At 30.7% G+C, this 26,812-nt stretch overlaps 3 protein-coding genes across 6 annotated transcripts; 2 read left to right on the top strand and 1 right to left on the bottom strand.

The window, feature by feature from the left end:
- Positions 1–8,852, bottom strand: B52 (serine and arginine rich splicing factor B52). Of its 3 annotated transcripts, none has more exons than XM_065515878.1 (9): positions 8,693–8,851; positions 8,325–8,478; positions 8,161–8,231; positions 7,988–8,089; positions 6,528–6,624; positions 2,569–2,642; positions 2,194–2,496; positions 1,713–1,874; positions 1–893 (listed from the first exon to the last, which is right to left on the bottom strand). In XM_065515878.1, the coding sequence occupies exons 2-9, from the start codon at positions 8,448–8,450 to the stop codon at positions 785–787; spliced, it is 1,044 nt and encodes a 347-aa protein (XP_065371950.1). In that variant the 5' UTR covers positions 8,451–8,478; positions 8,693–8,851; the 3' UTR covers positions 1–784. The 3 variants fall into 3 exon arrangements, 2 of the variants coding, with proteins under 2 accessions (XP_065371950.1, XP_065371951.1); XM_065515879.1 differs by having other exon boundaries at positions 1–854; XR_010576860.1 differs by lacking the exons at positions 1–893; positions 1,713–1,874; positions 2,194–2,496; positions 2,569–2,642 and adding exons at positions 3,155–4,452; positions 4,527–5,380 and having other exon boundaries at positions 8,693–8,852.
- A 1,502-nt stretch (positions 8,853–10,354) lies between these two features.
- On the top strand, positions 10,355–18,976 carry LOC135963881 (heterogeneous nuclear ribonucleoprotein 87F-like). 2 transcript variants are annotated; one of them, XM_065515877.1, is made up of 4 exons: positions 10,355–10,521; positions 10,971–11,961; positions 12,030–12,161; positions 18,745–18,976. In XM_065515877.1, the coding sequence occupies exons 1-3, from the start codon at positions 10,477–10,479 to the stop codon at positions 12,152–12,154; spliced, it is 1,161 nt and encodes a 386-aa protein (XP_065371949.1). In that variant the 5' UTR covers positions 10,355–10,476; the 3' UTR covers positions 12,155–12,161; positions 18,745–18,976. The 2 variants fall into 2 exon arrangements, with proteins under 2 accessions (XP_065371949.1, XP_065371948.1); XM_065515876.1 differs by lacking the exon at positions 18,745–18,976 and adding an exon at positions 12,814–12,961 and having other exon boundaries at positions 10,360–10,521.
- A 1,892-nt stretch (positions 18,977–20,868) lies between these two features.
- On the top strand, positions 20,869–23,587 carry LOC135963879 (choline transporter-like 2). Its single transcript, XM_065515875.1, has one exon. The coding sequence runs from the start codon at positions 20,900–20,902 to the stop codon at positions 23,402–23,404; it is 2,505 nt and encodes an 834-aa protein (XP_065371947.1). The 5' UTR covers positions 20,869–20,899; the 3' UTR covers positions 23,405–23,587.
- Positions 23,588–26,812: the final 3,225 nt, after the last annotated feature.

Raw genomic sequence — 26,812 nt, 5'->3', positions numbered from 1 at the left:
TTTTTAATATTTAATTGATTCTTTATTTTTCTTTTCTTATGAATATACTACAATATTGTAGAATTTTAAGATTAAATAAAAAATGTTTCTGTTGTATTTATTTTAATTATATACCGCAATAATTAAAGCATAAATTTAAAAATAAAAAAAAATATTGTAAAACGTCAAATTTTATTTTTTTTATTCTTCAATACATATTTTTTCACAGCATCATTGAAATGCCGCTTTCTATGTATGTATTGTTTATGTGGTATATTTTTGGTAGGGCGGGAAAAGTGCTTTTTACTTTTATTTATTTTTCAAGATACATAAAACAATAAAGAAAATCAATTTGTAAGAAAGTTGTTAAAATTTCAAAGATTTGAAAAAAATATTTGTATGCAATAAAATGTAAACCGGTGTAAACAATAGTGGTAGATATACATGTGCAATATTTTTGTGAGAGAGCACGCATTGAAAGCACTAATAGAATACACACATTCTAATTAAAATAATTCTTATTGTTTGTTTACTAAAATTACCACATATTTCAAAATTTCTCACGAGATAATTACAGGTATTGTTTGTTGTTTAATATCTAGACTTTTTGTTACGTTGTTTCTTGTTTTTACGTTTCATTTTAATATGAATTTACGTAGTTTTTTTTAAGATAAAAATTACATTAAAGGAGAGCTGAAGAAAACTCATAGCAAAAGAAGAAATTATATATAATGATTATAAAAAGACGAAGGAAAGAAATAAGTAACGTAGTAATGTTTTTTTATATTTTAAATGTCTCTAAAATCTAATCATCCATACTCTCATTGTTTCGATCAGGAGATGCGTTACCATTTTTCGGTGATGCCGATCTTGATCTGGAACGTGATTTGTTGTCATTAGATGCAGAACGATCGCTGTAAAAATTAAAGTGAATAGAAAAAAAAAGAAAAAAACATAAATATTAATTAAGATTAAGGAAAAAAACATGATCATATTATAAGCAACAGAAAGATACGGGGATTATTAAATATTACGCCCCATTCTTTAAATGTGTGTAGTTTTGGAGATATATACTACGCATGAAGATCTAACTAAAAAGATGTCTTATGTAGACACAATCGACTAACTTAACATTATTTTAGATTTAGTAAAAACAGCATTTTATCAGACATATGCTATAAAAACAACATACTACTACAGTAGCAGTTAATTAAACAGAATTTTAATATTCAGTTAAAAATCTCTAAAATGGAGCGTATTATTTCTGAATCAGTAAATAAATAGTAGTTAAAACCAAGACAAACCAAATAGAACTTTTATTCATCAATATTTTTTTTTTAACTTCTGCTTAGACAATTTTTAAAATTGTTTTGCAAACCAAAAAATAATTTGGAATTTTTTTAAAATCAAAAAGAGAATGGAAATATAAATATGAGGGATAGAATTAAAGAAGCAAGTATTAAGAGTAATGATAATAACGTACTCCACACGAATTGATATAGAGACGACAGACGATAATAGAAGATGTATGTTTACATCGATCCGATAATTAATTACAAATTATAATTATGTATGTTATGCATTGCAATCAATCAAATCATTGGTTATATGTATGTATATTGTTGAAATCAATCGAGTGTTGCAACACAAAGAAAATAAAATAAAAAACAGAAAAACATTTATTTTAAATTGAGTGCACAAAATAAAACATAACAAATCTGAACACAACTTACCGTGAACGAGAGTCTCTGCGTGATTTAGAACGGGAACGTGATCTTGATTCACGTTTAGAAATGGAACGTGAACGAGACCGCGAACGGGAATCACGTTTGATAGAACGAGAACGTGAGCGGGAACGAGACTTAGATTTTGATTTTGAAAGCTCTCGTGATTTGCTGAAATATTATTAAAAAAAAAAAATAAATTTATAATACTAGTTTTAAGAGATCTACCACCAAATACACCCAACAAAAAAAATAATACATAGCGAATCAATCTCATTTGCATTTGTTCAAAAATAGGAGCAAGTACATATTTGGTATTTTTAAAAACTTAAAAAAAACTTTCCCTCCAATTATTAGAAGAAAATTCTGAAATAGATTTTTAAATAAATAAATAATACATTTTGTTAAAACAACTGTTTTTGTATACTTAAAATTAACAATCCTATGTTACTTTTTTGGTGGGCGTACAAACTATTGCAAGACAACTTACTTTGAACGTGAACGGGATCGTGATTTTACTGGTGACTTAGATTTTGAACGAGCTCCACGAGACTTTGAACGACTGCGAGACTTGGAGCGTGAACGTGAAGAACGGCGGGAACGAGAGCGAGAACGTCTGCGTGAACGAGAACGTGATCTTGAGCTAGATGAACCAGATGCTCCACGTCCTCCGCGACCACTGCGACCGCTACGGCGGTCTTCAACTAAACGTATACGACGGCCATTCAAATCAGTATCATCCAGTTTCTCAATAGCAGTCTTCATATCAGACAATGAAGCAAATTCAACAACTCTGAACAAGCAAAGAAAGAAACAAATCTTAAATAATTTCAGAAAATATAGAAACCAAAAAATAATAGCTTACCCTTCATTTCGTCTCTGCTTATGGGCATCAGCATAGGTGACTTCACCGGCTTGGCGCATATAGTCTTTAAGGTCCTATTGTACAAATAAACCCCATGTAAAAAACACCATAGAAAGAGTAAACAAAAGATAATTTTACATTAGTAAGCATTACCAGGAACGAATAGAAGAGAGTAACACATTCGAAAATAAATAAACATATTCAGCTGCTTATTATGGAAACATGCGGCGTTCGATCGTTGTCTAGTTCCACATTTAAACATTAGATAGATAATATAGAAATCGACCAGCGACTGACTGACAGACCACACAAAGTTGTAATCCTTATTAAAATTATCCTCATCATTCCTTTACTCCTTCCTCAGCCTGCCTGAATGCGCGCGCATCGCTTTAATTCTGAGTCCCTCACACTCTCTTTCGTTTTAGCATGTAACACACAATAAGAGCTGAAATATTTATTAAATTTTCATGGTGTTTTCAACTCCAATTAAATGAAAAATGTTTAGGAGAATAATAATCAATATTACATATAAAAGAAAACTTAAATGTACAACATTTTTGACATGGTTGAATTGAACAGTTCTTACATAGGAGACGAGACGTCTGTGTTTATTGGTACGTTTTTATTATTGACCAATCAATCTACCAGAACCAGAACGAGATCAACTGACCAATTTTGACTAGTGGCACGTGTTTTTTTTTTGTATGTATAGGTGATGGGAAGGGTAGTTGTTAGAAGTAGGCGGCCGATTCTCATAAAAGTTGAAGTCTTTTCAAGCTGTGGTAACGCATACTCTTCACACCTCAAAAGAACGATGCACACATGTTTTTCATAGGAATTGTACTACAAAATCGCGATAAGGGAACACTTCATCAACATCATCATCTTTAAGGGGGCGCACACATTTAGAAAATGTACGTTTTCTTATAACCAATACTATAAATCAAGAGCTGGAGGAATATAAAACATCGGATAATGTACGATTTAGCCAACACAGACCATGTTAATCAGTACTGTCTGTCTGAATATATTCTTTAGCCAGCTTCCAGTAGTCTTTATTTTGGGAAAGGGGGAACACAGTGGTGGTGGTTGTAGTAGGCGACATTAGTTATTAGCCAATGACATCTGCCAAAATTGTTTGCCAAAGAAATGTTTTAAGTCTGAACCTATGGACGGATGTTTGAGTATAGTTTGCCAACCTCACTGGAAAAAGAGTCATGTATCAGTTCGCTTTAAAACGTACTGCAACTACTGAAAAAAAGAGAAATTGTAACAAGTCTCAGAGTTAAAAAAGAGACAAGTTTATGTAAGTGTTTTAAGCCGGCCAATTCGTGTGGTCAAACATCTTGAAAGCATCATCTCAGTTAGGACGTAGAGCTCAAGATTTCTTGGCTTCACAACTTAATGAATTGTCTTCAAGCAAAACCCAGTCTCCGTCGTCTTCATCTACAGTCAAAGAATTGTTGAGCCCAAAAAACGTAGGAAGAAATGGATCGTGTTTCGCCAGTCATCAAGATTTAGAAAAGTGAATCATAGTTGGTAAGCAAAATATTCCCTCTCATTTCTTGCTCCCTCTCTCTCTCTCTCACTATGTATAAAAATAGTCTTCTTGTGAACGTTTTTGCCTGCCTGTATGCCAGTCAGAATGATCTCTAGTTAATATTTCTTGGAATTTTCCCGGTTGATGTGATTAGTATGGAGAGGCATGGCTGGATTAGGATTCACGCAGGATCTTTATTTAGATATCCGTATTTTATTCCAAACGTGTAATTATTTGTTTCACATTAAGTTCACAATCGCAAAATTAGACGGACCTCTGCATCGATCGAGTATTCCGAAATCTTGTGTTCGGAAATGACAAAAACGAAATATGCTTTCAGAATTCTAGAATTAAATTTTTATATTTCAGAAATATTAAAATTTTTTTTAAAACTTAATGAATTTAATTTTTGAAATACCTAAAGTGATGGTATCGTATCATTCGTTCTCATTCTTAAACACAAACACAAACGTATAAAATAAAACAACTTCAACATTTCATGGATGACCACCATATTTGGATGCATGTACGTACATATATGTAAGCACTAAGTAGGTAGGCGGGGAGATGTATGGATTTATCTCTTTGTTTTTATATTTTATCTTCCTCGTGGTATCAATGATGAAATTGTCTTTTTTATAAGCAAGTGACTACATTATAGTGTTTTTCTTTTGTGTTATGTGATTTTTCTAGACTCCGTAGTACACGTGTGGCATTTTTACAAGCGAACAGATTGCGATGTCATTCGTAGGCATCTTCTGCGTTGAATATTTTTACATATGTATGTAAATTATGTTAAGAAACCTGAACTTAAATGGCATCTGTGATAAAAGAATATTCATTTATCTCTATTTAAATGAATTTGCTTATTTTTTCATTATTTCTTATCATAAAACAAGTATGTATACATGTGTTCTCTGTCCATTTAGCATTAGCAAATGGCCAATCATAATTTCTTCGATCATAATTTCTTCATTTTAAAGTCACACGTTTAACGTCGTTTTGTGTATAGTCATCATTGGTATTACGTTGACCAGCTTTATCAATGTTATAATTGTTTTCTTTCTTCGTGTCAATGTTTGCCACCATCTTTGACATTGATATTGATCGATAGTCACCATCAAATCAAAAATTTAAGGAAGTTAACACATTTTAGGACCCACATAGATTATTACTAGGATTGTTTCCGTTTTAAGTGCATCATTGTAATTGACCCATTTTGTATTTTGTTCACCTAATTTGATACACCACCTTGTATGTTTAGGACACGCACTGTATTGGCAGGGCAAATAGATGATGTACCCAGATTATTTGATGTGCATTGGTAGTGTTTGGTCGTTAACATTTCAAAAATAGAAATAATTTTAGGGGGAAATGATAAGTCAGTTACTTTTTAATTCACACACATTAAGTTTATATATACAAAATATTGATAGAGGGGCTTTCAAAGAAATATGTATTTAAAAAAAAAAAAATGCTTGTTTTATTATAAAAAAGTTAAGCTTTTTAAAAACCAATAGTTAGTTGAAATAAATAAAAAAAAAAAATAATAAAAATTAACCAAAAAATCGAATATAGTAAATGGATTTCAGTATGGAAGATAAAAGGATTGTTTTTTTCATCATGCAGGAGAAATATTTATATATTATATACCATTCTATTGGTACATATATGTGAATAGTCAGAGAAGGACATGTATGTATGTATCAAAACAAAATAATGTTAGTATGTAAATTCAAAAAAGAATACACGCAAACGTTGTATCTATTTCAATATTTATACACGATATAATTAAAGCATGGTCCGAACTGCCTTTTGTAGTTGTTAAAAGTTTATAACCCTAACTCTAATGCTGGTCTATCGGTTTGCTCTTTTTCGATTTCCGAAAAATATTCTTCATTTATTAAATCCTAAATGAAAATTTTCCTGTATTTTAGTTACTCAACATCATTAATCTGAAATAACAAATTTCAATATATAAAATCTGTATGTACAAAGCCTAATTTTGTTCACTGTTAAAATAAATTTGATTTTATGATATAAAGTGCTACTAATGGTAACTCATATTGAACAAATTATTCTGATATTGCTTAAACTAACTATAATAATGTTATGCCAAAAATAAAACAGTTCGTACCATGCTTTATTGAAGATATTTTAAGGAAATTTGCATGTACTTTTAACGTAAACTAGTAAAATCAAACATGTTTAAATCATTTTATTTAGAATAATAATAATACGATGATTGTCTTATATCCCTCGAATCTTCAAAATACATATTTAGAAAACTGCATTAAATTGGAAGACATTTATTAGGCAGGGATATAAAACAATTGAAATCGTTTAAACTAATATATTCTACGGGTTAAATACAGGGCTACTAAAAGTAGAATTGTGGATAGAAAAACGTTTTACATACCTGCCAGCTAACACGACTGGATAAGTTTTCTACAATAAGACGATATTCAGTTCGCAATGGTGGTCCATAACGGGAATTGGATCTGTTGTTTTTATTTCTGAAAAAATGAATTAGTGATTAGTTCTTGATTAAATTTAAAAAAAAAAATTCATTACAAAACATTTGCACAAAATTAATTATTAGCGGATGCAATTTTGTTTTCTAAAAAATTAAAATTCTCTAATGGTAGCCTTAAAGTTCGACACATTATTCGCTAAACTATAAAATATAATGGGTCTATTATGGATTGCAATCGAATTAAAAAGTTGCGTTGACAGTTTTCAAAATGTTATAACAGATGATAACTGGCAGCTACCATTTTCAGTTGCCAAATTGGCAACAAGAAATTTATGGTTGCCCTCTAACAATCAACTAAAATTCGGTTACCATCCACAATCAACACATAATATTCTGAATAATGAATAGATCTGCATCCCGATAACTTCATTCAGTGTAATGAAAAACTAAAGTTACAGTTGGTTCTTCTTTGAGATATTAAACATATTCATATATGTATGTATCTGGTATTTGATTGCTATATAACTTCTAAACCAAAACAACAAAAAAAATGTACATCTAAATTACATACTACTAGTGTTGCAAAAATGCAGCTGTTGTAATTTCATGTTAAGATGTATTTACGAGGTATCCTCAACCTACCTGTCTATTGTGTATACAGAAAACTATTGAATTCTACAAACTCAGCGATATTAAGTAGTTCGTTAAGGGATGTTTGTAATAAAATAAGCGGGGTGAAATTATACACAATAAACGATAACAAATAACATATTTTCTGCAGATGTTTTACAATCTTTTAGTTTTTGTTATTCATCTACATTTATATTTTCTAGCATAGCAGAATATGTTTTGATGTTTTTGGAAATTCGTTATAAGGAAAAATTTATTTGTGCCAACATAAAATGTACGATTTAACAAAATTAGTCATAGATGTTTTTTTAATAGTGACGAAAACGACACAGCTTGACATTCTGCTATGCTGAAAATATAGCATAGCAGAATATGTTTTGATGTTTTTGGAAATTCGTTATAAGGAAAAATTTATTTGTGCCAACGACACAGCTTGACACTGACTCTGCTGAAAATACTTTTTTGTGTATCAACATTTTCTAAAGTACCGTTCAAAACTACCTATTTGGCAGACAATGTTAAAAAATTATGCCATATTATAAATCGAGATATTTCGAAATAGCTTACAATTACAATGTACATTCATAAATTCTACAATATCTATGAAAAAAATAACAAATCGTTTCGATGATCTTAATTTATACCGGAATAGTTAGCTAATTACTATTAACTCAAACAAAAGAAATACTCTTCCTAATGATATCTATCTTCAGTTATTTTCGAACACACCGAAGAAAAAATGCATTTGAAGAACAGTTACGAATATTACTTACTTGTCATTGTAACGTCCGCCACCACGACGTCCACCGTCATAGCGGTCATAACGATCCCTATGGCTACCTCGAGCAGTGCCTCGGGCAGGTTCAACCACAACCCTAGAATTAAAATACATACAAATTAACAAATAGCTTCACAAATGAATGTAATAAATGTTTATATGTATTACCTTTCTCCCAATAGCTCTTTCCCGTTTAATTCATAAACGGCATCATCCGCATCGCGATAATCTTCAAATTCCTGTAAAATATATTTTAATTTCATAAATAAAATTACATAGTATATTTATGTATTGTATTGATTTTTCATATTAGTATATATGTATGTACTTACCACAAAACCGTAGCCATTTTTAATTAAAATATCGCGTGTTCGACCATAGCCTTTAAAGAAACGCTCTAAATCACGTTCTCTTACACCATAGGGCAAACCTCCAACATATACTCGTGAACCAACCATTGTTTATTTATTTATCGTCTGTGTTAAGCTGAACAAAATAAATAAATTTTATATTATATTACAATTTTTTAATCTGAATATCACTTTTTTAATACAGTTCTGCGCAAAACACATGAAAAAATTTGCAATATGGCGTCACCGGGTACAGAATTTTTACAATGTACATACACTTTATAATATATATTTTATAATTTGTTTGCACTATCTTTATTTTCTATAGAGTATTTATATATTGTTCTCACCTTTGCTAAATAAATTTAGCTAAACAATTTATTGATTTCAATAAAATTCTTTGTCTTAATTACTTCTGAAAATTTTCACTTATTTCACAGCACACATAAAAACAATGATAAAAAACTCACGACGTACCGAGCGGAAGTAAAGTTTTCCACTCGTAGAGACTCGTAAAAATGGCGGCATATTGTTGTCATGGAAGTGTTCGGAGATTTACTACAAGCATTGACAGTGACGCCAACTTGGTTATTTTTTAAACTATTTTTGTAAAATTATAAAAAAAGCGTTTTCGTTCGAAGGTCACACAAGAAATAGTAAATGTTAGGAGTTTTATATAAATAAATCAAATTTTAATATTATTTAATATATTAATGTAATAATTAGTTAAGCATAAGGTATTTTTATTTTATTGCTTAGAAAAATAATAAAGCAGTACATCTAAAAAAAAATTGGATTAAATGGCAAAAATGTGAACATTACGTTTATCATCCCATAGCGCCAGATCTGCTTACCAAATTAGACCACTAGCAATATAATATCACACCCACAGCCTTGAAGTACACAACAGGAAAAGCATTTTTGTTCCACATGAATTATTAGACATCAAAGAAATAACTAAAAATCGTTTTGCAGTATTAAATACTCCACATTTTCGAAAAGTTTAAAAAGCTATCAGAAAACGAATAGTAAAAGGGTTCCTCAAAATTCTAGATCTCCAATCAAGGCGTATTTAACAAGGTGACAGCAGTGGCGAATTGAAATAAATACAGGCGAATTCACTTATTTTTTATATATAGAATTTGACATACGGGCGTACGGGCGGATATTTTTTATATATGTAGTTTGACATTTGTGCGTGATATTTCTATAATCAGCTGTGCTGCCGATGGCACCTTATTAAATGCACCTTGTCTCCAATCTTCATAAACTTTACATTTTGTAATTGTCTATCACCTCCTTCTATCGATTTGATCAAAAATACATGAACTTTATTTCATTCAATATAATTTGGTATTCGCCTTGGTTTAAACCTTCGCAAAATACATTAAAAATATATATGCATGTGTTCAACACTACTGAAGAATTTTTAGGTTTGTGGTGTTGTATTTTATTGTAGCTTTTACGCTGTTAAGAACAAAATTGTTATTTTATAGACATTTTCCCAAATTTATAATCAGTTTTTAAATTTATTACAGGTTTATACAAAATTAATTTATAAATATTTTAAAGAGAAAAACAATGGAGAAAAACTATTTTTTTTTTACAAATTTAAAACTATTTACTCTCCTTTCTTTTGCCCTTTTTTAGTTTAAAGTCAATTTACCCTTCTCTAAATCGCAAAATTTTACAATAAAATCGCTGAATTATCATCACAGGAAAACTTTCAATTATGTAAACACGCCTTGCAAATAACCGGCCGCATTGTTTGATCACAAATCAATATATATCCGTCTCTTTCCTTCTTTTATAATTTCCCTTTTTCGCTTACATTTTTGCTGTATAGAACATAGAGCGTTTTGCTTTAACAAACAACAATTAGGCATCATAACTAATATATCTTTCTCTTTCAAAGAGAGCTAAACGACGAAGAAGCCTTTACAAAAAAACATATACCAAAAAACCGGCCGCGTTGTTTTAATTCGTTAAGGAAAGCCGCCCGAATTGATTGCTCGGTCTTCAAATTTTCTCTATAAAGTTCAGAAAATAAATAGTTAATAAAGAAATTAAGGAAAGTGTTGAAATATAATAAATAAATTATCTTGAATTGACAATTCTCAAAAAAAACATTAAAATGTCCGAGAAAAACGAAAATGGAAACAACGATTACAGTGATGAGGTAAGTTTGCTTTTTAATGTATAATAAGTGTTTGCAAAATGAATTATATATTAAATACTAAATAATTGTTAGTTTACACATTTTAAATGTAGATAATTATAAATGTTTCTTTTCATCCATATTGCAATTTTTTTTTTTTTGGAAAATTTATGTATAATATAAAAATTAGATGAAGAAATACAAAATGGCGGTCGTGTATGTACACAAGTTAAAAATGAGGTTATTTACCCATTTTTTACAACAATTATGTACTTATGACGACGTTTATCATGAAAATTGTTATATACATCTTGGTTGTGAATTTATTCCATTAAAAATTCTTTGTTTAATACAAACGAAATTTCTTGCATATGTATATATTTTTTTTGCCACCTGTAATAACTGTACTTTTACAATGTATACATGCGTCAGATAAAAATTAACTAAAACCTTTTTGTTTTACATTTTAGCCCATCAGCGAGCCTGAGCAATTGCGTAAGTTGTTTATTGGCGGCTTAGATTACCGCACTACTGACGAGGGTTTAAAAGCCCATTTTGAGAAGTGGGGTAACATTGTTGATGTCGTCGTCATGAAAGATCCCAAGACAAAGCGTTCTCGAGGTTTTGGCTTTATCACATATTCACAGTCGTATATGATTGATAATGCCCAAAATGCTCGTCCTCACAAGATTGACGGTCGAACTGTAGAACCTAAACGTGCTGTACCACGTCAGGAGATTGATAATCCTAATGCCGGAGCCACAGTTAAGAAACTGTTTGTTGGCGGACTTCGCGACGATCATGACGAGGAATGCATACGCGAATACTTCAAGGACTTTGGTAACATTTTGGGTATTAACATTGTTTCTGACAAAGAAACTGGCAAAAAGCGTGGTTTCGCTTTTGTTGAATTTGATGATTATGATCCCGTTGACAAAATTATTCTGCAAAAGAGCCATACCATCAAAAATAAGACTTTGGATGTGAAAAAAGCCATAGCCAAACAGGATATTGATGGCGGTCGTGGTGGCGGCGGACGCGGAGGTGGCGGTGGTGGTGGTCGTGGTGGTGGCCGTAATGACCGTGGTAACCAAGGTGGTGGCGGTTGGGGTGGCAATCGCCAAAACGGTGGCAATTGGGGCGGAAATAATTTTGGCAACAATGGTAACTTTGGAAGCGGCGGCCAAGGTGGTGGACCTGGAGGTTGGAATAGTCAACCAGCTGGAGGTCCTTGGAACAGTGGTGGTGGAAATGACGGCGGATGGAACAATGGTGGTGGATTTGGCGGTTCTCAACCCAATGGTGGCAGTAGTGGTGGCGGTGGAGGTTGGGGTAGTAATAGCGGCAGCGGTGGTGGTGGTAGCGGCAGTTTCGGCAATGACTACCAACAAAGTTATGGTGGTGGCCCTCAACGTAGTAATTTCGGCAATAACCGCCCTGCACCATATGGTTTTAATAAGGGTGAGTTTGGTTGAAAAAATAAATATATATTTTTTTTTCTATAATTTTCTAATGTACAATATTTACAGGAGGTAACCAAGGTGGTGGTGGTGCTCAAGGTGGTGGATTCGGTGGTAATAATTACAACAGTGGTGGTGGCCCCGGTGGCGGTAACATCGGTGGCGGTGGTGGTGGCGGTAACAGAAGATATTAAATATAAGGTAAGTGTAAAACACTAAAAACTGTTGAAAGACCTATTGTGAAAAAGTAAAATTACATGGTACCTGAAATTTATATTCACTACAATTAAAGATTCTCTGTTCCGAATTTTCATATTTGCCTTAGTCCCACTAAACACTCAAATTAAGAGCGATTTGAAACATGGATGGAAAATTAATGCGACGATTATGGATGGCAACAGAACTTCAGTTGCGTTGTCAATTGCCTAAATGGTAATTACAGATGACAACTGGCAGCTATCATTTCTGCCATTCTATCAAATGCCATCCATACTCGACCCATAAGTACTCCTGACACCAATAAACAAAAAACGCAGTGTACCTCGATATATTAAATGCTATTTCAGAATCAAAAACAGTTCTGTACCATGTTATTGAACTTTTAATAAAAGACCAACTTTATTTTATAAAATATTTCACATACGATTATTTTTATAACATAAGTTGGATTCTATCAAAACGTCATTTCAAACATCTATAAGATCTCATTATTTTATATGTACATATATTTAATATCAGCGCTCTGTTGTACCATATTATAGTCATCAAAACGCTGTAATATTATGATTTCAAATCATGTTCACTTTTTAATGCTAATCTAAAATTTAAAAATTTTTTCCTCCCTCGCAAATAGGTAAAAATAGAGCAAATACAAAAAACTATCAGACAAAAGAGAGGCAGGCAGGAAAAGGAAAAGCAAAGCAAGGAAGAGAAATACGCTAGGCTCAGGCAGGCTTATCAGGCAATAAAATCAAATTTTATTCAGAAACAAAATCTAAAAAGCTTAATTTTTTAAGTGTCTTGATAATGAGGTACAAGGAAAGAAACACAGCAAACGATTTGAAACAGCCTGTGTATAGAATACATACACATAAATTGATGTAACCCTACCTTGTAGCTATTACGAAAATGAGCATGTGTAACTTTGTTTTTTTATGAACCCTGCTTTTAGGCTCTTAAGCATCTTATATTTTAGTAGAGTAAATAAGCTTTTATTTATAAACAGAAAATATCATCAAAAATACCCTTCGAAAATAGAAAACTAAAAAGAAATACTTGAATTATAATAATTAATATAAACAAACAAAAATATGTAGTAGTATGTATAATTCTTTCATTTGATTCCATTGTTAAAACCACAAACAAAACCACCAATCAATCATAAAAACTTCTCATTTGTATTTACAAAATGGGATGTTTTTATATAAATGTGTATTTAAAAAAGGTATTAAAAGAATAAGATAAATCTTTCACAATTAAACAACAAACAATTTTCAATTAACAGCAAAAAGTAATTGTTTTGTATGTAAGAAATGTACCTAATTTTTATGTACCAAGTTTATAATAATAATCACATGTAGTCTGTTCGTATGTGTACTAGTGTTTACTATATTTACCGACATTAGAATATCAGTAAAAATAGTTGGCAAATGAACAGATGTTTTTTTTTTAAATTCTAATCTACCATTTTTAATAATTTAATTTCTTAATTTGTTTTTACAAGCTATATATGATCAGTCCTTTTGTCAGTGTATTTATATTAAAATATATACCCTAATTTAATTTTAAGACATTTTATATATTTAATTAAACAAGAAGGAAGCGTAAAAGAAAAATTTACAACAACAAACAAGCGTTTTTTATGTATAACTTTATTTATTAGTAAACATAGTTTTAAAATGTTTAAAGAAAGGCCTTTTAAGTGTCCGACCGAGCATACCAGGGTGTTTTAGTCTTACTCCCATTTTCTCAATATCTGTTTTTTTTATCGTGACGATCTACTGACAGTTCTCATACAAAAATTATCTTAATTGGAAATGTATCACTGCGCTGCATCTGATGCGCAGTACATTCTAAAATGCAAAAGTTGGCAACACTGCAAATGTCTTGAGTTCTAAAAAGCAATAGTGAAACTGATGATGCGCAAAAACCCATCAAACAAGGGGCTTTTTCGGTAATGTATCACTGCACTGCATTTGATTCGCATCTGTGATTAGTTTGCGATGCTCATGCAAATCAGATGATGCTGATGCGCAGACAATGCATCAGCCATTTTTGTGATGCTTGTTTGATGGGTTTTTGCGCATCATATGTTTCACTGTTGCTTTTTAGAACTCATGACATTTGCAGTGTTGGCAACTTTTGCATTTTAGAATGTACTGCGCATCAGATGCAGCGCAGTGATGCATTTCCGAAAAGGCCCAAGCATCACCAAAATGGCTGATGCATGGTATGCGCATCAGCATCATCTGATTTGTATCAGCATCGCAAACTAATCACAGATGCGCATCAAATGCAGCGCAGTGATGCATTTCCGAAAATGTCCATCGTTACGAAAGACGATAACTAGAGATTGAGAAAAGGGGGGTTAAACTTTTCGGAAATTAAATGTAAAATATTTTTTGTAAATTCAACTCTGTAATCTGATTCGAAAAGGGAAATATTCGCATTTAAACAACCTATTGCAGTAAGAACTATTTCCTTTTGAATAGTATTACGGAATTGCATACATAGAGATGCGACTTGAAAGAGATTTATAGAAATGATCAAAAGGCTGAAGGCTAAGGGCTTGTTCGGAAATGCATCACTGCGCTGAATCTTATGCGCTGTACGTTCTAAAATGCAACACTGCAAATGTCTTGAATTCTAAAAAGCCACAGTGAAACAGATGATGCGCAAAAAACAATCAAACTTGCATCAGCTTCGCAAAGTAATCATAGATGCGCATCACGTGCAGTGATGCATTTCCGAAAAGGCCCTAATTCTCGCATTCGTATATGAGCGATTACATATTCGAACTGGCGATTTTATTTTTTGGGATCCCTTATTCGATATAGAATAAAATGTATATAAATTTATAACGACGGCATTCGATAATTTTTACTCGTATGCAAAAAAACACATACAGAAAACTAAACGGGGGTTTTTATGTAACTCCTTTCGAAAAGAAATTCGTTCGAATTTGTATACTTTATACATTCACCCTTATCGTGGTTGGCGTAAACGTCATACGCCTACCTAATCTAGTACAACAGTTTCGTACTAGATTAAAGATAAAATGCAAACTTGTTCTTTAATCTAGTACGAAACTGTCGTAGGCGTAAGTCTTTTACTCCAACCACGATGAGCGTTTCGAATCGAATTACATAGTAACCCCACAGCAATAGGCATGAATGTAGAAGCCGTATCGTAACATTTTCGGTTTTTAAGGCCTAATACGAACACAGAATGTGTTTGAAATATTTTAATTAAATCTATTGTGGCTTTAATTTTAAAGCAATATGAATTTGTTTCTCATATGGGCATTTCCTGGGGTCACGAACGTACATTGGTACGCTTTTGATGTCCAAATAATGCGCATCAGCATCAGCTGATTTGTATCAGCATCGCAAACTAATCACAGATGCGCATCAAATGCAGCGCAGTGATGCATTTCCGAAAAGGCCCTATAGAAAACAAAACTTTTCCTAGCATTTTTTTTTGCGATTCGATATCATTTTGGTAGATCTATGTTTAGTGCAAAAGATGGATTTCATCGAGTTTAAGTTTTCATAATGATAGTTATGAACATGTAACAGGTAACGAACGAATGCAAAATAGAAGTCAACTTTGGCTGACAGTAGTGAAATGTAAAAATCTGCGAAATGTGACGGAATATTTAAAAGCGATTAAGCTATGACCAATTATTGACCGATCTCCATGAAATTAGGTGGTAGTTTATGTCTATATGAAAGCTATTTATATTGAATTTTGTGTGTATACCAACATTTTTATGAGAACGTTACGAAAGCGGGTCTTATATACGAACAATGACTAATTATGGACCGATCAAAATAAAATTTTGTGATATGAATTCGGAATATATAAAACTTATTTGGAGCGAAACTTGTGTAGACCTACATAAATTAAACATTTATGACCGATAAAGTTCAATTTCGGAGGACATTTGTATGTGGGCTAGGTGAAATAATGGACCGATTTCGGCCAGTTTCAATGGGCTTCGTCTTTGGATCGAACAAATTTTATAGAAATATGTATCTTCAATAAAACACGATGATTATCAACATTTTATTTTTCGATCCTAGTTGAGACTAATCGTAGGAAATGCCCATATTCTATTTTTCAATAATGGTGAGTTAAAAAGATTTCATATGGGCAATTCCACGAGAATCGCTACCACGACTGAAAACACAAGAACCCTTGAAACTTTTCAAGATGATTTGAATAGAAGAAAATAATAATGTTACTATGTGAAAGTATTTAGATCATATTACAACATTTTAAAGACAAAAATAATAGTTTAAACTGATTATATTTAATTTTTTAATGTTTTAGGCTAATAATTGTTTTATTATAAGAGAAAAATCTGTCACGTACGGTATGTCACGTACGATATTAAATTTTATTTATTATGAAATCATCAAAGATTTTTTTTTAATTTAAATATGACGGATTGTAAAGGAAAAATATTTCGTTTAGTGTAAGAAATTAAAAGAAAACATAACGCCTCTCACGATTCGAATATTTTCGCATATTTCTACATGTACCTCAGAATGAGTTCCGTTTTATGTCACGTACGATATACACTTATTTCGCTCAATATTTTGGACAACAATATTTCGAAAGAACTTTTTATTATTTTAAAATATAGTACCGTCTGAATGGAACATAAAGACCAAATTATTTTTCAGATACTCTTATTTTTGCAAAATCTATTCCACTCTATAGGCGTACAAATTTCACGTACGATGATATGGAATTGCCCATATAAAACAGATCTTGGACAAGGTAAATTTTAAATAAATTTAAATTTTCAGTAAAAAACTTTTGACGTAAAGCAATGATGGCAAATATGCACATTTTCGTATTCGGATTGAGTTACGCAGTAACCGCCCAGATGATGTATTTATTTATTTATTTGTAATGCAAAATGGCTTCAAGGCCAAAAACGATTTACTCGTTTTACTTTTGAGTAAACAAACCTGTTTCAATGTACAAAATCGTTCGATTTGAATTTCGTCTCGTTCAGCTCACTGTGGTACCTGAGGAACATCAATAATAATGTTGTTTCTCATATAATAAATATGTTTTATAATCAGCCCAATTATGAAAAAAATTCCCCGGTAGTTTTTCCCTTTTCTTATTTTTCATATTAAAATTCTATCTTAAAAAAAACGAAAAGGGAAAAAAACTCCCGGGGATTTTTATTCATAATTGGGCTACAGAGATACAGATTTTTCCAATTTATTACATAAACTAAAATGTGGACAGCCTTGATTCTATACCACTAAATAAACATTTCATGTCTTCTCCATGTATCATTCTCTCTGTAGTAACGTTTAAATAAAAGTATGAATTTGTTTAAATTAAAGGATAAATTTGTTTTTTTATAAAACCCCGAAAATACCTCGGAATTCGGTTTTATTGTTTAAAGTTTTAAGAAACACGAACAGAAAATTTTGAAATTTGGACTTAATAAAGTTTACGCAAGCAATAACTACTTACCTAGTAACCCAACAATTAATATTGCAGCTAAGTAATAGCTACTCGAAATACCTTCTATATTCGATTTACATATGACCACTTTCACACTCGAGAGTTAAGCGAAACACCTAAACTTATCGATTTCAGATAAACATTTGCATTACTTTTTTTAGTGTTAACAGATAATTTGGACTAAACATACGTTCGTAAATGCATTTTTTTTAATTATACATATAATTAAATAAGTCTTGGCTGTGAAAAGCAGTGTTTTCGATCGGACAACAATATCTATTGTTTTTAACCTATTTTTTTAAGATAACATTACATCAACAACAATTTAAACTAGAGGAACGTATGCTGCTGTTAAAAAATTTAGTTAATTAGTTTTTTTAGATTAATTTTTATTTCTGTTCAAAACAATTGTTTAATACTATTTGTTTGACACCATATATTTTATAAAGAATTTAATATATTTCTCATATTTAACTTTCCTGCAAAAATAAAAGCTTTAAGAATTTAGAATTCAAAATGTTTTTAAAATCTTCATAGTGATTTTAAAAAATTTTGAATTCTCCACTTTTTGAGATATTCATAATTGAATACAAATTTAAATAAATCATGTACATATATGTAGTTTCTTTAAATTTTCAAATCGAATTATGGTCCCAATCCACTCAACACGCTTTGATGAACTTTAATTTCGATAATCCCTTTGTCATGAAATCGATTACATCTTCAGTTATTAAACTTGATTTTTTTATTGGTAGACGTCAACGATCTTACAAGTTTTTTTAAAATTTTTTGCATACATATTAAATTTAAGAATTGTGATACTATTTAACAAAATGTTTTGCTATGAATGTTACTTTTTTTAAAAAATACTTTATAAACATCCTTGAAATATGAATGATAACAATATCAAATAATTTAAAAAAAGCTTGAGCATAATTTTAAACGCTTAGAAGTACAACAGCAGGAGAAGAACGCGAAAAAAATGATTGAGGAAAAAATCACTCTTCTATTATGCAAACAAGAGAGCATTACTAATTATTTACATATCTTTGGTTTGTTTTGTTGCAAGACTGACAATGTATCTATCCTCCTGTGATTGAATCTTTCCTACTATACCACAGACTAATATAAATGAGTACACGATGTCTTGGAAATGGCTCATGAGGATTGTAGAGCCCATCTGTAATGGTAAGTTTATTATTTAAACATAAATATTTAAGATTTAATCTCTTTTCAGACTTATATTTTATACAATATATTTTAAAATAGTACATTAATAAATTCATGAAATAAAATTAAAATTCTGTGTTGATTCATTTTATTTAAAAAAGGAACCCTGTTGGGAATGCCAAAATAGAATTTGTAGTGATTTACTAGTGACATTGTCAGTAGTACTACTTACCAATTAGACTGTAGCACTACTGACTAGATAGTTATTTTCTATAACTATTGACTGCATAGCATAATAAAAAAGCTATTGACGCGTTCGTTGACATATGGTTCTAGGCTGGCTACAGGGAAGGTAATGGATTTTATGAGATACGTAAAACTAATATGTACAAAACCCCTGTAACGATTTCGTTTTTAAATTTACATATTTTGGATTTCAGTAAATCGAATCCTCATAATTTACTCGTTTTAATTTCAAGTAAACAAACCTATTTCAATATAAAAAATCGTGAGATTTGCAGAACATACATATTTCGACTATTTTTGAAGATCACTCGAATTGTGTTTACAGAACAGAGTGGTATGGATGATTATTTATTATTTTCATATACATACGAGATTTATAAGGAGCTTTAAGATGTTAGGTACATACAGTGGCGGCCAGCTATTTAGGGACAAATATATGAATTTTTTTTATTGACAGATAAAAAAATTCATGTATAGTAACCAAAACAAAAATACTTTGGGATATGAAATTTAGTACTGATATTTTTTGGTGCTCAAAAATGTTTGAAAAAATCGGTACAACATATATGGACAAAGATAAGTAGAAATACGTTGACCCGCCTCAGTGAACATCCGCTGTTAATAACATGATATAACCGAAACAAGTGAAACTAAAGATACGAAATAATAAAAATATCTTCTAATATATAAAAATCTCGTGTCACAATGTTAGTGTTTGAACTCCTCCGAGACGGCTCAACCGATTTTTATGAAATTTTGTATGTATGTATGTTTGGTAGGTATGAGAATAGGTCGTAAAGTATATTTCATACCGCTAGGTCATTAGGGTGACCCTATCCAAAATTTATTTTTACAATTTTTTGACAAACATTTTATTTATTTGGCATTAAAAATACCTATAACCTCAAATTTTCATCAACCGACCCTCATCCATCCGTTTCTTAGCCGATATTTAAGTATTTTGTATGAGCAATATCCAAATATCAATATTTACCTTTTTTTATGAAATTTTTTACATATTTTTGGTAGGTACGAGAATATTATATTTCATACCGCTAGGACATTAGGATGTCCCTATCCACCCATTTTTTAAATATTTTTCGCAAAAAAATTTTGTTTGTATTTCTCTTCATTTGGCATCAAAAATACCTATAATGCCAAATTCACTTAGAATACATTCGTTATTTTTTATTTTACAACCAAAATATTCACTAGAAATAATTTGTATGGCAGAACAACGTTTGCCGGATCAGCTAGTAATTATATAAAAGTTAGGAAATATGTATGTTTATTTAAAAAAAATGTTTGTCATGTAGAAAAAACCGCATATATACATATTTGAGGAAATATTTGAAAAATTAATTGAGAATCAAATGGAATTTAGCAAACAATTTTATGCCTAATTAGGTGGCCACCACTGTGTGTTACTTAGGGTATTTAGCCCTATTTCAGAATTATTATGTTTTTTTTTTCAATTTACAAAATTGTTTCGTTTTTTTTAATTAGTATATTATTGACTAAAAAATCTTAAATACGATAAAGTTGTTCTATTCGAAAAATTTACATGATAGAATAAAAAAAAACAAGTACAAAAATACAATCATAAAAAGGCTGATGATTGCACTTATATAGATAAATCACTATGTATTAATAAGTTAAAAACCACAGATTTGAAATATCTAAATTAAAAATATAATTTATTTTTTCCCAATGAGAACATTCTTTATAAAAAATAATCAACATAAGATTGTAGTATAGTTTTATTGTTTTCAGCAAACGGTTAACACAAGCGGAATATTAAAAAAAAAATGGATGATGATAATATCGATCCACAAATATTTATGAGGAATTGTGACAGTATGTCAGATCCAAGGATATATATGAGAAATGGCGACGATATGACTGATCCAAGAATATCTATTAGAAGTTCTTTTAATAGCTCTCTCGTGAACCCAACAACTTCCAAACGTATGTCATATCGTGCGCAAATTTCAAGGAGTACTTCCGCAAGCAACGAATTGCCCATTCAATTGCAACAAGAAATGGCTCCTTTACAAAGGAAACCCAGTGCTAAAATTAAGCAGAAAGGACATAAAAAACATAGTTGTACTGACGTTCACTGTCTGTTAGTATTTATATGTTTTATAGTTGCCTGGGTGTATATAGCGAGCTATGCACTTTCCGAAGGAAATCTAAATAACGTTTTAATTCCAACAGACTCGAAAAATGCTAAATGCGGTCTAGATTATGGTGTTCGTGATAAGAAAATGCTATTTTTCTTTAATTTGAATAAATGTCTTGATCCAATGACACCCATAACAGGATGCGACACCAAACAAATATGCGTGGAAGAATGTCCGCGAACATCATTTGTATTGCAAGAAAGCATGATAAATGGCGATTTAAATGCTGTAAAGGATAAACTCATTTGTGATTCTAATGTAAACAAAAAAAACTTGAAGAGTTTGGCTGATGTGCAAAATGCTATAGAGAATGATCAGTGTAATGGTTGGTATTTAAAAAGTAAACCAATATTTAATCATTGCGTATGGGATTTTTCTGAGCAATTATGTAATATATTGCCTCAGATTTTCACTGGGCGAAATCGCAGATCGGATTTGCCTCCATCGAACTTTATAGATATAACACCGATTAAAACTAAATTCGTCGAATTCAGAGAAGGAATGAAATCGATGTGTAATAAACAAAATAATTCCACGTCCATTGATGTCTTAAAAGAAAAGATTGAACAATCTAATTCGAATTTCAAAAGAATAATTGCTTCCGTTATCTCGAAATTTGGTTATAGCGATAAAGATATATTAGCTGAGCATGTAGCACTTGACTTAAAAAATTCTTGGAAAGTTATTATTTATGCCTTCATTTTACATCTTTTTGCGGTTTTATTGTTTATTACACTTTTACGTTGGCTGGCTGCACCCTTGGTATGGATTTCAATATGTGGTGTAATATTGGGTTTGAGTTATTCATTCGTTTATAGTTTTCAACAATATCGTCAGTGGAGCACAGTACCCCATGTACCACACCACGCAATACATCTAATGGCGAAAGTACAAAACGTTTTGGAAAATGGTGATGTTTGGCTATATGTAACAATTGTTCTGGGAGCACTCCTCACCATTATACTATTGATTGTAATGGTGATCCGGAAGCGCATAAAAATTGCTATTGCTATTATTAAGGAAGCCAGTAGAGCTATAATGAATATAAAATCATCAATATTTTTTCCAATATTTCCGGGAATCCTCAATATTTTTGTGGCCATATTGTCGATAATAATTTTGTTATATCTCAGTTCAATTGGAGAACATTCCTTTAAAATGGTACATCGAAACATTAATACTACTGAAGCATGTATATGCGATGGACCTTCGATTCAAGAACCGTATAAATTAGGTGCGGCTTGTGATCCAGCTTTGTTCGAACAATTCTGTCACATCGAAAATGATGTAAAGAAATGCATTCAAACCTCCTGTAGTTTTAATGAGATTGTGAAAAGTAGAAAAACCCAATGGTGTATGTTATTCAATGTGTTTGGTTTTCTATGGGTAACGTTTTTCTTATCGGCTTATGAAGACATGGTTTTGGCATGTACATTCTCATTGTGGTATTGGACTTTCAACAAGAATAATATACCGAAATTGCCGCTACTAAAGGCAATGTGGATAACAACTTTTTATCATCTAGGCACCTTGGCTTTCGGATCTTTAATTTTGTCGATTTGTCGTATGATAAGGTATGTTTTGGAACTCATTGAAAAGAAAGCCAAAATATACAATAATACAATAACACGTGCCATATTATGTTGCATGAAATGTTTCTTTTGGTTGCTTGAGAATTTTCTTCGTTTTCTTAACCGAAATGCATACATAACATGTGCCATACATAGTACCAGCTTCTGTGCAAGCTCAAAAAAAGCCTTTAGCCTTATTACACAAAATATTTTACGCGTCTACGCAGTGGACAAAGTTTCTGATTTCCTTTTTTTCTTGTCGAAGCTTTTAGTCACAGGATGTACTTCATTAACAACTTATTACGCTTTGAATGCATTTCCAGAAGTTGCAGGTATACATTATCCTGTGGTTCCTGTTGTTCTGGTAGCGATAATCGCCTATGTTATGGCTCATTTTATATTTAGCACATATTCAATGGCCGTAGATACTTTGTTCTTTTGCTTTTTAGAAGACTCAACGGAAAACGATGGATCAGCAGAAAATCCATTTTATATGTCAAAAGAATTGAACAAATTGTTGGGAAAATCCAAAATAAAGCCAAAAAAAATTCAAGGTTAAGTTTAAGAGACACAATAATATAATAATCGAAAACAATTATTCTTACAGTAAAAATTACTATGTACTAAAATTTTAAAATTACACATGCATGTTTAAGAAATGTTCACGGCCAAAACAATATGGTTTTTCTTTTTGGCTAGAATTCATATAATAAAGAATACAATCTAACAAAAAAAAATATAACCACTATTATAAATATAACTATTATTATCAAGGCAAGTTGGTATGTAACTTCTAAACCCAAGTCTCCCGAAAAATAACCTATATCACTATAGATTCGTATTTTAGTGCCCTATCGATGACTCCTATCGAGATATGTGCACGAGGAATAGTTTCAAAGTTATTTATGGAAATATAATTAGTATTTTTTTTGGGCGTTTTTACCAAACACAAGTGTTCCGTTTTTTTGTTAAATGATGTTTAATGCAACAATACAAAACATATCGCTATTTTAAAATGTTAGAACCAGGGACATAACTGTTATAACCAATATTGGAAAAAATCCTGAAATAATTGTTTATCAAGAATTTTTGAAAAATGGTCCCTGAATAACAGTTAAAAATAACCAATATTATTTTGGTCTTTGGTAACCATTATAAACGATTTTTATTTTATTTAGTCTTCAATAACCATTATGATAGATTTTTATTTTTTTAGGTCTTTAATAACCATTATAAAAGATTTTTATTTTTTCTGGTCTTCAATAACCATTATAAAATATTTTAATTTTTTTAGGTCTTTGATAACTATTATTAAAGATTTTTATTTTTTTTGGTCTTCCGTAAACATTATGAGTACCAACAAAGTTTTTTGGTCGCATGGAACTGGTTTTCTTGTATTTTAAAATAGACAGAGAAAGATAAATTGGTTCAGAATTTCATAAGAATCAAGAATATTTATGATTATAAACAGTTTTCTTTTAAAATGTGCAATATGTGGGAGCTATGACTAATTATGGACCAATCGGCATAAAATTAAGTGACATGTCTTCTGTATATATGAAAGTTATTTGTGCTAAATTTTATTTGAATACCAACTTTTTTAAGAAATCTATACTCGTTAAAATGCTTTTCGGAAGTGGGCCTTGTATTGGAGCTATGACTAATTATGGATCAATCCTCACAAAATTTAGTAGTGAGAGTTCAGCTTATATAAAACTTATTTGTGCTGAATTTGGTTTGGATATCTATATAACTAAGATATTTATGAGGGATTATCTATTTTCAGATAGGACAATCGTTTGGGGGCTAGGAGAAATAATAGACCGATTTTAACCAAATTCAATAGACTTCGTCCTTGGGGCACTATACGCTATATCACTATGGTGGTGTAGGGTATAAATATTTGTAATGGCTGTAGTCTATCGAAGACCAAAAAAATAAAATTTTTTTATAATGGTTATCAAAGACCAAAAAAATAAAAATCATTCATAATGGTTATTGAAGACCAAAAAAAATAAAAATCTTTCATAATGGTTATCAGAGACCGAAATAAATAAAAATCTTTCATTATGATTATTAAAGACCAAAAAAAATAAAAATCTTTCATAATAATTATCAAAGACCTAAACAAATTTAAATTTTTGATAATGGTTATCATAGACTAAAACTTTTTTGAGTTATTTATAATTGTTATTACGGGACCTATTTGTTTGCAGTTATTTTTTCTATAACCAATTGCTTATTTAAAAAAAAATAACAGTTATTTCGGGTCCCTGGTTAGAACAAAAAAAAAATGTATGAATCAAATTCCGAAATTTAAACTGGGCCAACGTCACAAGCTTTTGTACAGATAAGGCAAATGTTAATTTCGGATACAAAAAAAGTGTTTTTTGTTGAGCTTAAGAAAATTAATCGGTGTGTTATATCATTAAAGGTATTTATAGACGGCAATACTGAGTATTAATATTTGTTAAAAACTCAAGTATCATAATACAATTTCATCGTCTAAACAAAATTTGTATTAGATTTTCAAAAAATACAAATGATTTTTTTGATTTACGGTCGGTATTCAAAATTTGTTTAAAACAATTCAAAAACTTTTTATTTTCATATGTATCGGGTATGTATTTATAAATACAAATAAGGCAAACAAAAATGTCAACGTTTTTTATGTTGATATTTTTTACTGGACAAAAAATGTCCAGTAAAAAATATAATGTTCTCTATCTACGAACTGTCACTTTTAACACTCTCTTGCTCTCTCGTTACAAGTTTTTAAAAGTAAACGAACGGAATCCCGTAACTTCCAGTGATAATTTGTACAAATTATTACAAATTATCAAGTACGCGAACACAACTATTGTAATCAAGGATAATCAAGAAAATTGTAATCAAGGTTTTTAATGAATTTAGCTCATCAACAAAGAAGACATAAAGGGCAAATTTCCGCATTCTATATCGAGTAAAATTTATCGTAATTTTCCCATTTGAGATTATGGCATTCGATAACGAGCAAGAAATTGAATACATTTATCGAATCTCTTTTTATATTCGAAACATAAGTAAAAGGAGTCGTTAACTGAACTTAAAACGTGACAGACGTGTTCGCGAATTCTTAATTTCAATCTATGATCTTTTAATTTTCTGAAATAAAACCTGTATTGTGGATTTATCCACAATAAATTTAATTTTTTCAAAAAAGAATTTATGACAAAAAAAAATTTTTTTATGAAAAAAAAATTCGGGTTAAAAAATATTTTTTCCCGATTTTGACCCATTGTAGGTCCAACTTACTATAGCCTTATATACATCATTATAGATATCCATATTGTCTATATTAATGACTTAGTTATCCAGATATAGATAAAAAATTGGAAAAAAATCGAGGTTTTCCCGGTTTTTTTCCTAATATCTCAGCCATTCATGGGCCGATTTTGACGATTTTAAATAGCAATAATATAAACAACTCTCTCTATTTTGTTAGTAATAATATTTACAAAGAAACAAAATAGAATGAAAAATGTAGAAATTACAAACGGAATGACAAACTTATTTATACCCTTGCCAGTCATGGTGAAGGGTATAATAATGTAAGATTTTTACAGTGGGTAGATATTAGCACTGTACATCGATTTCTTGCAAAAAGTGAAAATTTTTGAATTTACTCTTTAGAGGAACCAGTGCGATATATTGTTACGAAATTGTACTTGAATTCAAATATAACGATTTTAACGGCTGATTTAAAAGTAGCATAATGCTTTCAAATAACAGTGCTGTAAAACTGTAACATATCTGTGGGCATTATTAAATAAAAGCTTTCAGTTGATTTGATCGTAAGTTGGCAACGCTGTATTCGATTTCGAATATTCAGTTAAAGAACATTGTAGAAAGTACACCACAGATGGCGTATGTATTAGAAACCTCTAGACAGTTAAAGAGAAATCTAGAGTGCAGATGGCAGTATTAT

Source organism: Calliphora vicina, chromosome 1 (assembly GCF_958450345.1).
Source record: "Calliphora vicina chromosome 1, idCalVici1.1, whole genome shotgun sequence".
NCBI classification, from domain to species: Eukaryota; Metazoa; Arthropoda; class Insecta; order Diptera; family Calliphoridae; genus Calliphora; species Calliphora vicina.
Note: the sequence above shows the minus strand (reverse complement) of the source record. Positions and strands in the feature narration are given on the sequence as shown.

Excerpts from the sequence above, each read along its gene's own strand:
- LOC135963881 (XM_065515877.1), top strand. The coding sequence starts at position 10,477 with ATGTCCGAGAAAAACGAAAATGGAAACAACGATTACAGTGATGAG. Across the intron at positions 10,522-10,970 it reads ACAACGATTACAGTGATGAG|CCCATCAGCGAGCCTGAGCA; the intron begins GTAAGTTTGCTT and ends TTTACATTTTAG. Across the intron at positions 11,962-12,029 it reads ACCATATGGTTTTAATAAGG|GAGGTAACCAAGGTGGTGGT; the intron begins GTGAGTTTGGTT and ends CAATATTTACAG.
- B52 (XM_065515878.1), bottom strand. The coding sequence starts at position 8,450 with ATGGTTGGTTCACGAGTATATGTTGGAGGTTTGCCCTATGGTGTAAGA. Across the intron at positions 2,643-6,527 it reads CCAGTCGTGTTAGCTGGCAG|GACCTTAAAGACTATATGCG; the intron begins GTATGTAAAACG and ends TTTGTACAATAG. Across the intron at positions 1,875-2,193 it reads CGATCCCGTTCACGTTCAAA|CAAATCACGAGAGCTTTCAA; the intron begins GTAAGTTGTCTT and ends ATAATATTTCAG.
- LOC135963879 (XM_065515875.1), top strand. The coding sequence starts at position 20,900 with ATGGATGATGATAATATCGATCCACAAATATTTATGAGGAATTGTGAC.